Genomic DNA, 14994 nt, shown 5'->3' with positions numbered 1-14994 from the left:
TCATTAATATTGTTTAATATCAGATTCATAGTGAAAAAAATTTTAATCTTTTGATTATATTATCATTAGCGCATGAAAAATTTAAATATGTGATTTAGTCAGTTATTTAAAGTTACAACATAGTAGTGTAACACGAAAGATGGTAAACCATATTAGTAAATATTTAAAAAAAAAATTTTATCTTTAAAAATTGGATTCGGACATGAATTTTGAAACATGAAATAATTTCACGAAATTTTTAATAATTTTCTTTTACATGAACTTGTTAACATATTATTTTTGATGAGAGATAGAAAAGAATTTGGAACACATCATACTTAAATTTTAAAAACATATAATTATTCCGAGGTGGTGTATGAACTTTCAATGATGTGGAGAAACGAATTGTAAGAATATTATTTGTTTTTAATAAACATATTTAAAAATAAATAATTTATTAGTTAATACATAATTATTTTCATAAATAAAAGTCAATTTTTTTATAATGCAATTGGTAAATTCTTTTCACTTTTATAATTTTTTTTAAAAAATATATTAAAGTATTCATTTAGGTCAGTACGTATTGAAGGATTACATATGTAATAAATTATTATTCTGACAGCACTTGTAAACATATAAGTAAATGACACAATATCTGAAAATGTTGAATGAAAAGTTGATGCTAATGTTTCATCATTACTATCTTTTAACAAGTCTGAATCTGTTCTTTCTAAAATTGTCAAAATGAGACTTAAAGTGTTACTTATAAGATATGAAGCCACAATGGCTGTCATCGTTAACACAGCACTCCTCATTTTTTTATCAACTCTAATGGAGGATGTTAACGAGTTATTTCTACTTATTGCCAATTTTATTTTTGAATGATTAGATATTAGTGAAATTTTCTTTGGCATTTTTGTAGCTTCTTGTTCAAATAATAATTTTTTACATGATACCATATTCGGTTCATTAGTTAATTTCCTAACATTATCCGCCATCCGTTTTATGATAATCTTTAAAATTGAAAAATTAAATTGATAAATAAAAAGAAAATAATTTTATTATTTTTTAATAAACTTAATTTTTTTTTAAATTAAATGCTTTTAAATATTTATTTTGTTATATAATTCTATTTAATTTTTGAATATATAATAATAATATAACATTAAACAGAATAACTTATGTATGCGTTAATAAATTATAAAACATTTTATTTAAACAAAGTAAAAATAGTACTTATATTAAACAAATAATAAATATATCATTCACTGACTTGGTTATTCTAATTAATTTTTTTTTTTTAATATTATCAAAAAAAAGACATATCAAATTGAAAGATAAAAATAGTAACAATTAGTTAATAAATATAAAAAATAATTTTTTTTTATAATATAAAATTTAAATATTAAGTTATTTTAAAAGTATTTAAAATGTTTAATGAGAAGATAAAGATTAAAATCATTTAAAAATATCTATGAAATCATAAAATATTTTTTATAATTCCAGAATTTTTATTAATAATAATCATAATATTATTTTTTTTTTATTTTAAAGACATAATTTAGTATGTAGATATATATAATTTTTTTTTTAAAACTTACACAATTCAATATAATCAAAATAAAGAATGGAATAAAAACTTGAAGAATTGTAAATGTAATCAAATCAAGATGAATCAAATCTTCACTCCACCATTCAACCCCACCAACTGCTTTTGTTCTAAAAATATCAGGACAATTTGGAAATAATTCTAATTTTCCATTAAAAAAGTAGACACTTCTTGAAACAATACAAATAAACATTGTCAAAAAAATTGTCCATATCCTTCCCTTTTCTGTTTGTGTTTTTCTTAATAACCAATTTTCTAATTGTCCAAATGTCCATATTAACCTTTCGATGGTGGCAAATATTAACATATAAGGCATTGAAATTTGGACAATTTTTGAGATTGCAAATATTGGAATTACATATTGAAAATATATGATAAATAATGGCTAAACGTGAATTAAATAAAAATTATTTATAAATGCTTACATAAATATGTAGATAATGTATTATTGCATCAATTCCAAATATTAAAATATAAACAATGCATAAAAGGCAATCAAGAATTGCCAATACTGAGGGATACAAAGTTGGTTTTTGTGTGTTATCTTTTTTTTTTGTTAAAACATAAAAAAGAATAATATTTCCTATTGTTCCACATGTAGCAATAAATGATGATATAAGTAAAAAAGTAAATCTTGTATCACTATAATACTCTGCAGCACCACAAACATAATCATCACTCTCATTACCAGAATTTAAATTATAATCTTTAGTAATATTCATATTTAAGATATTAAAAAAAAGTATACTACAACTTTTTAAATAAAAAGTATAACTTTTTCATAAAAATCTAAGAAATATTTTATAAAAAATTTTGTAGAATAAGTAGTAAAAATATATGATACAATAAGAAAAAATAAAACAAATATCTAATTTTATTTATTTGGTAATGTTTCAATAAATGAAATCTTAATTAAATCTAGCAATGGTTAGAATAAGTATTTTAAAGTAATTGTTAGTTTATAAAAACTTTTACAAGTTACCATAATAAAATTAATAGGCGTGGTATAAATAATACAGAAAAATATATTAAATTAAAAATTTTAAGGACAATGTTACTATTTGGAAATTTTTAAAAAATTAGTATATATGTTTTGGTTGAGTAGTATCATCCAAGATTTCTATTACCTTTTTATCGTTAAGTTAAGTGATTCTTTGAAAATAAATTTTTTTATAAGAGAAATTATTTTTATTTTCAATCTCTAAATTACAAAACTTTATATTTTAAAATAATTAAAATATTTATTTGAAATGTTTAATAAGAAAAATACTTTTTATTTTTATTACAATATTATATGTGCTTCTGAGTTATTTTCAAAGAGAGATATTTATTGAAGTTTAAAGAGTTTTTATAAAAATAAAATTAAAGTTAGTTGGAGGATTAATTACTAACTATTCTAATTAAAAATCAAACTGAATGGATGTCATTTAACTCTTTATGAAAGAGATATATTAAAATTTATTATTAGCATGAAAAGATTAATAAAAAGTCATATAATAATGGATATTTAAAAATAATTACCTTCTAACTGTGACATTATCATAATATATGAAATAAATCGTTTATAGAAATATTTTAATTTAGTATTTATTATAAGATTATATTTATATAGATATATTATAAATTTTTTTTTTTAATAAAACCAAAATATTTTTAAAATGATAATTTTATTTAATATTAAAGATATTTATTTCATTGTCAATGCATAAAATTTATGTGAACAAAAGTGAATAAAACTTGTGTATTTATTTTTTTTTTTAGAAGTAATCAACTTTAACAATTTTATGATTGATATTATGGCGAAAAAAGAAATTTTAAGCATTAAATTAAAATTTTTTAAGGCAATAAAATGCCTATACTAAAGATAAAAAAAGATTAAATTTTTATGTGATTGTTTTTGTTTTCTAATCTAATTTTGTAAAAATTTTGTAAAGTATACGTAAAAAAAAAGGTTTTTTTTTTTTAAAAAACATTTACATATAATGTGTTAATAAAAAAATATTTTGAATAAATGAAAATTAAAAAAATATATATATATATTAAAAAGTAGCTTAAAAAAAACTAGCATAAAAAAATGTAAGGTTTTAAATATAGAGGTAAAAACAATTTAAATATTTTTAAAACTATATAATTATGACGTTTATTTAAGAAAAGATTTAATTATATTTATATATAAATATATCAACTTTTCATAAGAATAATGATATTTTTAGTAGATAAAAAAAATTCCTTTCTAAAGATCATAAATTACTCAAACAAAAAAAAATAAAAATTGGCATTAGCTATTTAGTATTTCTGAACATCTTAAATTTACATAAATATCTGGAAAAAAAAATTATTAAAAATGTATATAATTTGTTTTTTAATTACACTTTAAAAAAATTCACACTATCTGATGAAGTTATTTTTTTGTACGAGAAAATGTTTTTAAATGCAAATATTTAAAAAAAAATAATAAATGGAAAAAAAATTGCTAATATGATATTAGTATCTTTTTTTATTGTACAAGTTTCATTGTTAATAAATTGAAATTTAAAAAACACTATATATTTTGATTTAATATTGAATAATTAAATACTAAAGAAGATTAAAAACACAAAACATAGGATAATTTTATATTATTACAAATCCTAACTATTAGTAACATAAATTTATTTAAATATGATGAAATAAAAAAAAATGTGAATAATATTTTATGTCTCAAAATCAACATAATAAATTTTTTTCAACTATTATTTAATAATCTATAATTTTTTTTTTTTTTCAACACAAAAATTTATTTCATAATAAATGTTATTCTATGAATACACTAAAAACTATATTATTTTTACTATTATTGTCTTTAATTAAATGTCAAACAACTTCTTTTATTTTAAAAGATAAAATAGAAAGTTGAAAATTTTTTCTTTAAAAATAAGTAATGAAAAGCTTTCTTTAATAATAAAAGAGTATATTTTGTTACTTTAAATAATATGTTCATAAAATATTTGTTATGGTTTATATTCTTAAGAATATAAGTTACAGTTTTGGTGCTTTATTTAATGATACAGGAAAATGAAGATATTTTTTTAAAATCAAAAAAAGTTTTAAGTACTAACAACTTTTGTTAATTTTTAATGTTTTTTAAAAAGTAGATAATGTAATTGTTGAAATATTTTAACAACTATACAATTTTATTTTCTATTTGAATTACTTTAAATATAATAATATTTTATTAATATTTTTTTACTAATTATGAATAAAAACTTTAACTTTCTTTTCTATATAAATTAAAAATATAATTTCTATCATAAAAATTAAATTATTTATGTCAATTTAAAATTTTTAATATATTTTATATATAATATTTTCACTTTGTTAAATTTAAAATTACATTTATTATACAAAATAAACTTGAATTGTATTTATGTTTGAAAACCTAATTAAAAATGTATTATACAATCTTGCATAAGAAGTTATTTTTAATTTATATGAATGAACTTTATTCTATCTGTTTCCTACTCATGAAACATTCTGTTTTCTTAAGAATTCCGGTTACTTAAATTTTAATTATTTATAAATCTTCTATTTATTGTTTTGCAACATCAAATACAATTAACAGGTTTTTGGGATATATTGTAATACTGATATAGATACCGATAAAAGGGAATTGACAGAAATTTAGGTCATTTATGTAAAAAGGATGGTTTGAAAAAACAAAAATTTAATAATGATTGGTCCGTTTACCTCTTTATTAAAGAAGAAAATTATTTGTTAAAATCTATCTAAAATTTTTAAAAATTATGTTCAATATTATTACTATAATATTAATTTTATTGACATCAATAGCTTCAACATTTTTCCTTGGAAATAATGGTTGTGGATGTTCAACACCATCCTGTTCAAATCCATGTCCCACTCTACCAACATATAATACCCCATCACATTCTAAATCATTTGGTGTTGGAAATTATCAAGTACCTAATGAACTAGAAATGGTATAAAAATTTTAACAATATACTTTTTATATTTATATATTTTAGAGAGCACAATTATTAGGATTAGATCTTAATAATCCATTGACATCATCAAATACTCCATCAACATATGATTTTAATAAAGATCTTATACCAGACATTGATTTAGTTGATCAACAAAATGTTCGCCGTTCCCCAAAAATACCTTCAAAGGATGAGGAAAAGGTAATTGAACTTCAGGATGATGATAGTAAATGTAATAGTGATGATTTAAAAAGAATAATGTTACAAAATATGTCTGATGATGCCAAAGAATCAAAAAGATCCATTAATAAAGAGGCAGAAAGTTTTTTTAAACAAAACGTGGCTGTTATATGTTCAAGACGTGGCCACTACTCATATATCTTTTCTTCTGATGTATTTTGTGAAGTTTCTAAAGGACCTATGACATGTATTGCCTTTCAACAATTTCCACTTTTAAATGATCACTCATAATTAATAATTATTTTTTCTCTAATTTTTGTACATTTTTTTTAAAAAAATTATTTTTTTTTATAAATTTTAATAATATAAAATAACTATTTTATTATCTTAATTTTTATATATATATATATATATTTATGATACATTTTAAATAAACATTATATTCAATCTATTTCAATACACAAAACTATTAAAATCTAAATTTTTGTCGATATTAATCTGAAACCATTCTGAATGCAAACTATCACTTTTGTCATCAGCATCCCCACAAAAGTGTATACATATATGTGAGACAATAAAATGTAAAGAAAGACAACATATGAATGCATGTCATTTCAGTATCATGTTATCAAGCTTCATATGCACACATAACTATTTTACTAAAAGCACACTGAAATCTGTTAATTTTTCTTGTATTATTTTATATACATAAATAAATATATATATATATATATATATATTTTTTTTTTTTAAATATTTTCCGAATCATCAATATAATATATTTAAACTATAAAAAAAGTATTATTTAAAATAATTTAAGGTATATTTTAATATAGAAATTAGCCTTGTTACCTACACTTTGAAGCCAATTTATAATGATAAAAAATATTTATACATATGTAAATATATATGTTGGAATGTATTACTCAATATACTACCTATAAAATTTAATATATAAATATCTATGCATATATTTTTTTTTTATTTTAAGGTAACTATAATTAAATTCATTTTATATTTCATTATAATTTTCTTTTTAATCTCTTATATTAAAATAAGCATGAATCCACTGTCATTCTACCCATCCCTCACAAACAATACTTTCTTTTATATATATATATATATATATATATATATATAAACACACATATATATATATATATGTTCTTCGTAAAGAACTTCAACAAGCAACTGCCTGTGTAGACAACCACTATTATCAAACTACCCCAGCGCCCCAAGTGAATATTAAAATTTAGATGCATGTATTGACGTCTATTTCACATTTTTAATGCACCCATCTTTTGGATGGCTCATATAGAAGTCTTATCTTTTGCATGGTAACAAAAATTTCTATGTTTGAAAAATACTCCTTACAAGTGGGTTGTTGATACTTCCAAAGAGTTTGTAAAATAATGGAATATTAAAGAGTAACATGGGAGTTGGGTAATATAATTATATTAATATATGAATGTTACACTTTTATTTATTTTATTTATAATTCACTATAATTATATAATTAATAATATTTTTATTTTTTTTTTTTTCTTCTTTTATCATATTCCGATTCATACCTTAAATATAGTTATATTACTTTAGAAACTTAATTATATTTTATGCATATATCTATATAAATATATTTCTTCAATATTATATTATATATATATATATATCAGATGAGGTAATGATAGTCACACACATCACAAGAACCATTGATCGTGATAAAGAGATTTTTTTTTTTTGTCTTTCTATTTCTAACCATTCAAATTCCTATTTTCTATGAATTTTCTCCATATTATTTTCCTCATTCATCCTTAGAAAATTTTTCTCTTTGCATTTTAGCCTTCAATATTATTTCTCTCATCATATTTTTCATCTCCTAGAATATACATAACATACAGCTGCGGCTGCATTTGCAGTTAGTAGAGTTGACTCAACAACATATACAAATCTGATGCCTACCAACAAACGATGTTTATTGAATGAGAAGGTCTTCATTGACTATAACGCGGAGACAGTGTAACTATATGATGATAAGATTCAACATTGCTCAAGTTATGAGATTATTGTTACCACTGACTAGTTGGGAGGTTGTGAAGAGTGTGTCGAAGATAGAAGAACTGTTAAAATGAAATACACTTTTTATTCGCAATTGAATGAGATGCTCAAAGTAGTTATTTGGAGCTCGTCAATGTGGTCGTGGTTTTGTTGTATGTCTGATGATGATGATGATGATGATGATGTTGTAGAGTAGGGAAATCTACCTATCAACGCGCATTATTAGGAGCTTTGGCTATGATATATGTATTATTACTACAACCACTACCTTATACAGCTCACCAACATGAACACTTTATACTCTAATATTTACTTGTCCATAAATTATTTGTCCCTAGTTATACATAGAATTATATGTACTTTTCAGAACGATCCTTCTTTTCTTCCATTTTATTTTACCTATATTCCCTTTTTTTTTTATTTTAAAATATAAAGACACATTATATAATTCGCGCTCTTCTCTATTTATATATTTTTCTTTATAATTTTTATACATTTTAATATAATTTAATTTTTTACTATATATTAATTATTACTATATATTATTATTATTATTATTATTATTGTTTTTTTTTTTATTTTTAGAATATGAGTGGAAGTTCAATAACAGTAGAAAATACATTATTACCAAATTTTCAAGGTTTTTTAGAACGTGCTTTAAATGGTTATTCTGATTCTCCAGCCAATGAACCATTAAAAGCTGCCTACTTATCTAGTGGGGTAAATGGTATTTCTATAAATTTAAAATGTACAGAGTGTGGTATTGTCAAGACAACAAGTGAAGATCTAGAAATTCATATTAAAGTAGAACATCTAAATTGGCTTCCATATAAATGTCCGTTATGTGGGACAACAAGAGCCAGCGACAATCAGATGAGAGAACATATACATTCATGTCATAGGAAAAATATTTCTATTTTTCAATACCAAGACAACGGTGGAGCAAAAAGAGCGTTACAGATAATGTTAGATAAAGCTTGGATGACAGCTATTGGAAAAAATAATAATAATAATGGAAGTAAAGAGGATAAAAAAACTTCAATTACTGATATATTTTTTAGAAATCTTAATGTTTCAAATAATTGTGATGAAGATGAGGGAACAACAAATAATACAATTGGTACAACAAAAGATGACGAAACAATAAATTTTCTTAAAAGTTTACAACGCACAGTTAATGGTAAAACTGATGGTGGTAGTGATGATGATGAACAAATTGATGACGATCGTGTTGACAATGAAAATTTAACAACAACTACTACTACTATTACACAAGATAATCATGAAGAGCTAATCAATAGTCTACTTTTAACAACAATGTCAAAAAAGACAATCCCTCAAAATAATGAGGAAACATCATTTTCAAAATTATTTAATACAGATTCAACTGATGCATCATCATTTTTAAATGACATTTCTTCATTTTTTAATCTTCCAAATGAGACAAAGAGTGATGATAAAGATAACAGTTCAAAAAGTCAAAAAATGTTATCAAAAAAAAGAGTACTAGGTCTTTGTTCTAGATGTCAAAAACCAGTAACTGCAGGTGCAAGGCAAATGCATATGTATTTTCATTTAGGTAAAGATGAAGGTGAATTTCGTTTTAGATGTAAATATGAAGGATGTACGGTAGAATATTATAGAAAAGATCAAATGGAGGCTCATCAAACAAAAATTCATGGTTCATTTCAACCAGAAATGATGGAAGATAGAACACAAGAATTATTTGACCAATGTCAGGCATTATCTTATGAATTACTAGGTACAATTAATAATACACCTGGTCCTAGTGCTGCTCAGGCTGCATTAGTTGAGGCATACAATAAAGAACAAGAAATGAATGGCAAAAGAGGTAAAAAAAGAAAAATCGATGATGATTTACCGACACTAATTAATTTGGATAAATTTAAAAATATTCCTACAACAAATGATGATGAAAAAACAAAAATTGAATCTATAAAATGTAATTCTTGTAACAAGAATCTTTTAATAACACAAAAAACATTACATATACTAGAACATTTAAAAAATGATTTTGAATTATCTAAATTTTGTTGTAAATTTTGTTCATTTACGTGTGATGGTAGAATTGAAATGAGTGCACATGGTGCATCAAAACATTCTGATGCAAATTGTTGTATGGATGTTGGTGATAAACATAAAAATAAATTAAAAGAAATTTTAGATACTTGTTTTAATGAAGTTGTTGACAGTAAAATGTCTGAAATTATAACAAGAGAAATTTCAACATTAAATTTAACAAAAGTTTCATCTCCATCAGGTAGTGCTGAGTCAGAGGAAGATGATCATATCGATGATAAAAGTAATGCTGATAGTACTATTGGTTCACCAACCAAACCACCAAGGCGATCATTTTCTAATCGAAAATTTGGTTATCGTAAAACTCCATCAAAAGAAAAAAAAATTGCAATGACAAAATTAAGAGAAATATCAATGAAACTTGGTGGTGCATTATATTTTAAAAAGAAAAATAATGATACTTTAATATGTCAAAAATGTGACAAAATAATACCTGCAAGAGTTTCTGATCATGCTTATACACATTTAGATGTAGATTTATTTTCATGCCCAATGTGTGATTTTGGTCACCAATGTAGAAAAGGAATGGTAAATCATATGAAAACAGAACATAATTCAGGTGAGAATCCAATTGATAATCGATTGAAATTTGGAAAAGAAATTAAAAACATTATAAAAGAATGTTATCCACAACATTTTGTTGATGTACCAATTCCAACAGTTGTTGATATAGAACGCCTTAAAACTACTTTAAATATCACAGAACCATTCATATCTGGTATTGATGATTTGGAAGTAAAAGATGATGAAGTGACAGAAGATGAACAGCAGGATGAGGATACTAAGGAGGAAGAAGATTTTGACAATGGTGGAAATAGTGATGAGGTAGAAGAGTAAATATCAGTAAAGCTTTAATAATATATATATAACTATTCGAATAATTTCGGGTATAAAAGTAAATAAAAAATATTTACCAAAAATTAAAAAGAAATTTTTTTTTTTACACAATCATAAATTGTAAAAATAAATACAAGAAACAAACAAAAAAAAATTATTTTGAGATTTCCACACCGATAGAAGATCTTAAAATGTTAACTACTAAAAAGTTGAAGTATATCCCCATTCTTCTTAGATTTTTTTCCTTTACCTACATTTCCAACTTCTAATCTTTGTAAATCATATAACTTTTGTCCTTCACTTGCAGTTGGACCTGGTGTATTATTTGATGTACCAAGTAATTCTATAGATAAATCAATTAAAGCACTATTTAATTCTTGACTTCTATCAAGTATCATATCTGGATTACTTGTATTATGTTTTTTTTGTAAATGTGCTTCCAATTGATCTTTTCTATAATTAGCAGCATCACATCCTTCATACCGGCATTGGAAACGATTTTGACCAAAATCTTTACTTAGATGATAAAATATATGTGTTTGACGAGATCCAGCTGTTACGGGTTTTTTACACCTACTGCATAATCCGATAACTCTTTTCTTAGCCATAAATTTACTAGATGCACTTTTTGATGACTCATCTTTCTCATCATCTACATTAGTATGGTTTTTCTTAAAAATAGAGGTCATAGAGGAAAAGATGTCACTAGAGAAGATATCTGATTCATTTTCAGTCTTTATTTTTTTACTACTTCCATTCAAAAAGTTACTTATGTTGTATTGTGCAATTTCTTCAGCAAACCCATTAGTTTGGTCATTTAACACAACATAATCATCCTCTCCTTTATCTCCACTTTTCTCTTTATCCCCTTCTTCTTCTAACTTCACACTGTTACTATCACCACTAGATAAAACTGGGCCATTAGCAATTTGTGCCAATATAAATTCTTGAGAAAGAATACCAATATCACTTGCAGCTGGTTTTTTTCTGGAAGGCAATTCATTATTACTACAACCATCAACAGAATCTGTAGTTCCTCCTCCTGCCATTTTACTCATTTTGTTCATTAATAAATTATTCACCGCGCACTTCCTCTTCTTCTCCTTTTTTCCATTGGATGATAGTATATTGGTAGATGGAGTAGTACTAGTTAAATTATTGGCAATGCTGGTGGTGGTTCCCTCAATAGCAGCGCCATAAGAAACTAAAGACTCTTTCAACATACTAGAGGTAGGGCTTTTCATTGAGTAATGGTGCATTTTTGAGGCTGCAAACAAAGAACGATCCATCAAAAATTGCAATAATCGTTTAGCTTCTGGGTTGTCATTATAATGAAAACGAAGGCGATCTCCGGTCTGTTTATGTGAGGAATAAAAATGTTCTCTCATTTGGTTATCAGAAGCACGTATCGCATTACACATAGGACATTCAAATGGTAGCCAATTTAAATGTTCTACTTTCATATGAATTTCTAAATTTTCTGTTGTTGTTTTAACTACATCACATTGTGAGCATTTAAGATTTGATACAAGTATACCATTAACACCACTATCAAGATATGATAAATTAAAAGTAAAACCATTCATGTTATTTTTATCCACATCATAAGATGCTTTTTGCCACATTTCAAAATATTTGTTTGTTAAAGATAATTCATTTGATGGAGAAGGAAATTTTATTTCTGGTGAACCAGTACCAGATTTTGTAATTGAAGGAGAAAAAACTGCTGATAAATCATTTGATGATAAAAATTTTTCAAGAAATGTTGAATTGAGGTCATTTTTGGGAGTAGTATTGGCTGATAATACTTGAAGAACACTGGCAAAATCGTTTGTATTTGTCATCATTAAAGAATTCGTTTTCCCAAAACATAAACTTTTGCTTTTTCAGAATGATTATAATATTATATATATTTACAAACGTTATTATATCTTTTCTTTTTTTTTTTTTTTTTTCTTCTCCTTTTTTACTATAAATGATGATGGTTGATATAGGAATTAGAAAATGAATAGAAGATATATGTATATTATATATTGTATATATATATATATATTATGTAAATATATATATATATATTTTTAAAAAGGTATAAATATCTGAAAAAGAAAAAAAAAATGTAATCATAATAATAGTTTTATCAGTGAGAAAAAGAATTTAAAGAGAGATTCTCTTATAATAATGGGTAAAATAAATGTAAGTGTAACGAAAAGCGGTTGGCTCCACAAAAAGATGTAATATAATAATACATCCCTCTTAGACAACTATACTTTTTAACAACAGCACAAAGATGTCAGTTAATTAGAAAAATGGTATTGGAAGAAAAAGAAAATGGTTGGAGTAAGGATTCACAGGTAAAAATAATGATGCCAATTGATGGGTTAATAGTTCGCGGCTATACTCTTACAATCTCGGTCACAGAAACATATAACTTATTTTATGAGAGAGGACCTGTTTATTGTCCCGAGAAAGCTGGTTGGATTTAAATAACTCCATTTTGTGAAGATGGATACTGCAATGACCTTTATAAATTCAATGTGCGAGTTAAAAGCAACTATAACAGATCAAAATGTAGAAGACTATAGAAGTGTTGGTGGTGTGAGGCAGCAGTATAGTCTTTATAGAAACAGATTTTATATTTTCAAATAAATAGTAGTGAAATTAGAAAGCTAGTTGGTTTGAAACTAAAAGCCGTAACCAAATAATGATAGATTCTTTAGGCTTCGTAATTATTATGTTTAAGAAGGGCGGAAACAAGCCATTAACAGACGGCAAGATTCTGGTATATAATTTAAGATGTATATGAGTATACATCTATGTATATATGCGTAAGCCTCTATGGAATATCTTATAATGTTTAAGGAGGGACTGTTAATTTCATTTGTAATAGTTTTTTTTTTTTTATTCAAAAAAAAAAAATTTTTTTTAATATTTTAAGATCAAAAAAATAATTAAAAAAAATAATAATAATTTTATTTTAAAAAACATATATTTAAATTAAATAATATTTTTTAAAATAAATTTAAAATATGATGAGTTAAATAGAAATTCAGGTGTTTTACCATTAACTACTTCTATACTACACCATAAAGTAATGAAGTAAACGATAATATTCATCGCAGCGGACCAATCGCTTAGTGGGAGCGGGATGACTGCATCACTATGTTACCGACAAAAAGATTATGCAGAAAATAGTGAAGAAGACATACATAAAAGAGAAGACATTATAAAATGAACAGGAGAAAAATTACACGATACTAGGCATCAACACTATACCAGCATTCATTATTAAATAAAAGTTTTACTGAAATTTGTCTTCAACAATCATCAGAAAGAGACTAGGGGGGAGTGAATTCATAAGACTCTCAATATCAATCATTTTAAGCTTCTACTTTCAACAATTTATTTATATGTTGTTTCACTAATAATATTCAAGTACAACCATGTGAGAGTTGAGATGATATTGTTAGTCAGGGGAAATAAAGTGCTTCAAAGATGAAGCTATAAACATGGTTTTCACTAGCATTTAAATATATATATATACATATATATATGTATATGAAAAAATTCGAGAGATCGCTAAAATACATAAATAAAATATCAATAATATAAATTACACAAGTTTTGAAGCCAAATAGATAAATATTATAATGAGTATATATATATAAATATATGTATATATATATATTATTAAAAAATAATATACAAAAAAAAATTTTCTTATGACAAAGAATTTAATTTTTCCCGTAAATTACCTTCTAAAAATATTTAAAAAAAATTGAAGATATTAATACACAAACTATTAACTGCAACATGAAATTGCAAATATTACCAGAAAGGCAATTCAAAAGACATGCGACGAAGTAAAAATTTTCTCATTGAATGTGAATTACTAAATTCTTATCAATGCTCCTATTTCTTTATGACAACCCTAGTCATAGATAACGTTGCTCTCCAGCATCTTGAAAATCGGATTTCTAAATTTTTGTGTATAGGCTATAGAATCCACTATTTTAACTGGCCGGCTGCCTTTTCGAAATATATTGAGAATATGTGAAAAATTTGTCAATAATAAAAGAGACTACAAAGAGAAGAAATATGAAGGAAGAAAGAAAGAAATGAATACAAGGCAACTTTTAAGAAGACTTACTGCGCAACTTCTTTTGGTTAGTTATTGCCTAAAATTTTAAAGAAAAGTTGGTTGGTTTGAAGGAGACTTTTAGATTAATGGCATTCTTGTGGAGGAACTTAAAAGGA

At 24.0% G+C, this 14994-nt stretch overlaps 5 protein-coding genes across 5 annotated transcripts; 3 read left to right on the top strand and 2 right to left on the bottom strand.

Moving 5' to 3' along the window:
- Positions 1–479: 479 nt before the first annotated feature.
- SRAE_1000259700 (GPCR, rhodopsin-like, 7TM domain-containing protein) lies at positions 480–2310 on the bottom strand (the record flags this gene model as incomplete). The annotated part of the gene is made up of 3 exons (XM_024649692.1): positions 480–992; positions 1581–1973; positions 2014–2310. The coding sequence occupies 3 exons, from the start codon at positions 2308–2310 to the stop codon at positions 480–482; spliced, it is 1203 nt and encodes a 400-aa protein (XP_024503544.1).
- A 3060-nt stretch (positions 2311–5370) lies between these two features.
- SRAE_1000259600 (Ground-like domain-containing protein) lies at positions 5371–6039 on the top strand (the record flags this gene model as incomplete). Its single annotated transcript, XM_024649691.1, has 2 exons — positions 5371–5565; positions 5611–6039. 2 exons carry the CDS (start codon positions 5371–5373, stop codon positions 6037–6039), a joined length of 624 nt encoding a protein of 207 aa, XP_024503543.1.
- A 2352-nt stretch (positions 6040–8391) lies between these two features.
- SRAE_1000259500 (Zinc finger, C2H2 domain and Zinc finger C2H2-type/integrase DNA-binding domain and Zinc finger, C2H2-like domain-containing protein) lies at positions 8392–10740 on the top strand (the record flags this gene model as incomplete). Its single annotated transcript, XM_024649690.1, has 1 exon — positions 8392–10740. One exon carries the CDS (start codon positions 8392–8394, stop codon positions 10738–10740), a length of 2349 nt encoding a protein of 782 aa, XP_024503542.1.
- A 194-nt stretch (positions 10741–10934) lies between these two features.
- SRAE_1000259400 (Zinc finger, C2H2 domain and Zinc finger C2H2-type/integrase DNA-binding domain and Zinc finger, C2H2-like domain-containing protein) lies at positions 10935–12587 on the bottom strand (the record flags this gene model as incomplete). The annotated part of the gene is made up of 1 exon (XM_024649689.1): positions 10935–12587. One exon carries the CDS (start codon positions 12585–12587, stop codon positions 10935–10937), a length of 1653 nt encoding a protein of 550 aa, XP_024503541.1.
- Positions 12588–13046: 459 nt separating this feature from the next.
- SRAE_1000259350 (Hypothetical protein) lies at positions 13047–14927 on the top strand (the record flags this gene model as incomplete). The annotated part of the gene is made up of 3 exons (XM_024649688.1): positions 13047–13190; positions 13243–13346; positions 14786–14927. 3 exons carry the CDS (start codon positions 13047–13049, stop codon positions 14925–14927), a joined length of 390 nt encoding a protein of 129 aa, XP_024503540.1.
- Positions 14928–14994: the final 67 nt, after the last annotated feature.

This window comes from Strongyloides ratti, assembly GCF_001040885.1.
Source record: "Strongyloides ratti genome assembly S_ratti_ED321, chromosome : 1".
Classification (NCBI taxonomy): Eukaryota; Metazoa; Nematoda; class Chromadorea; order Rhabditida; family Strongyloididae; genus Strongyloides; species Strongyloides ratti.
The sequence above is the reverse complement of the archived record's forward strand: the minus strand, read 5'-3'. Positions and strand labels throughout refer to the sequence as shown.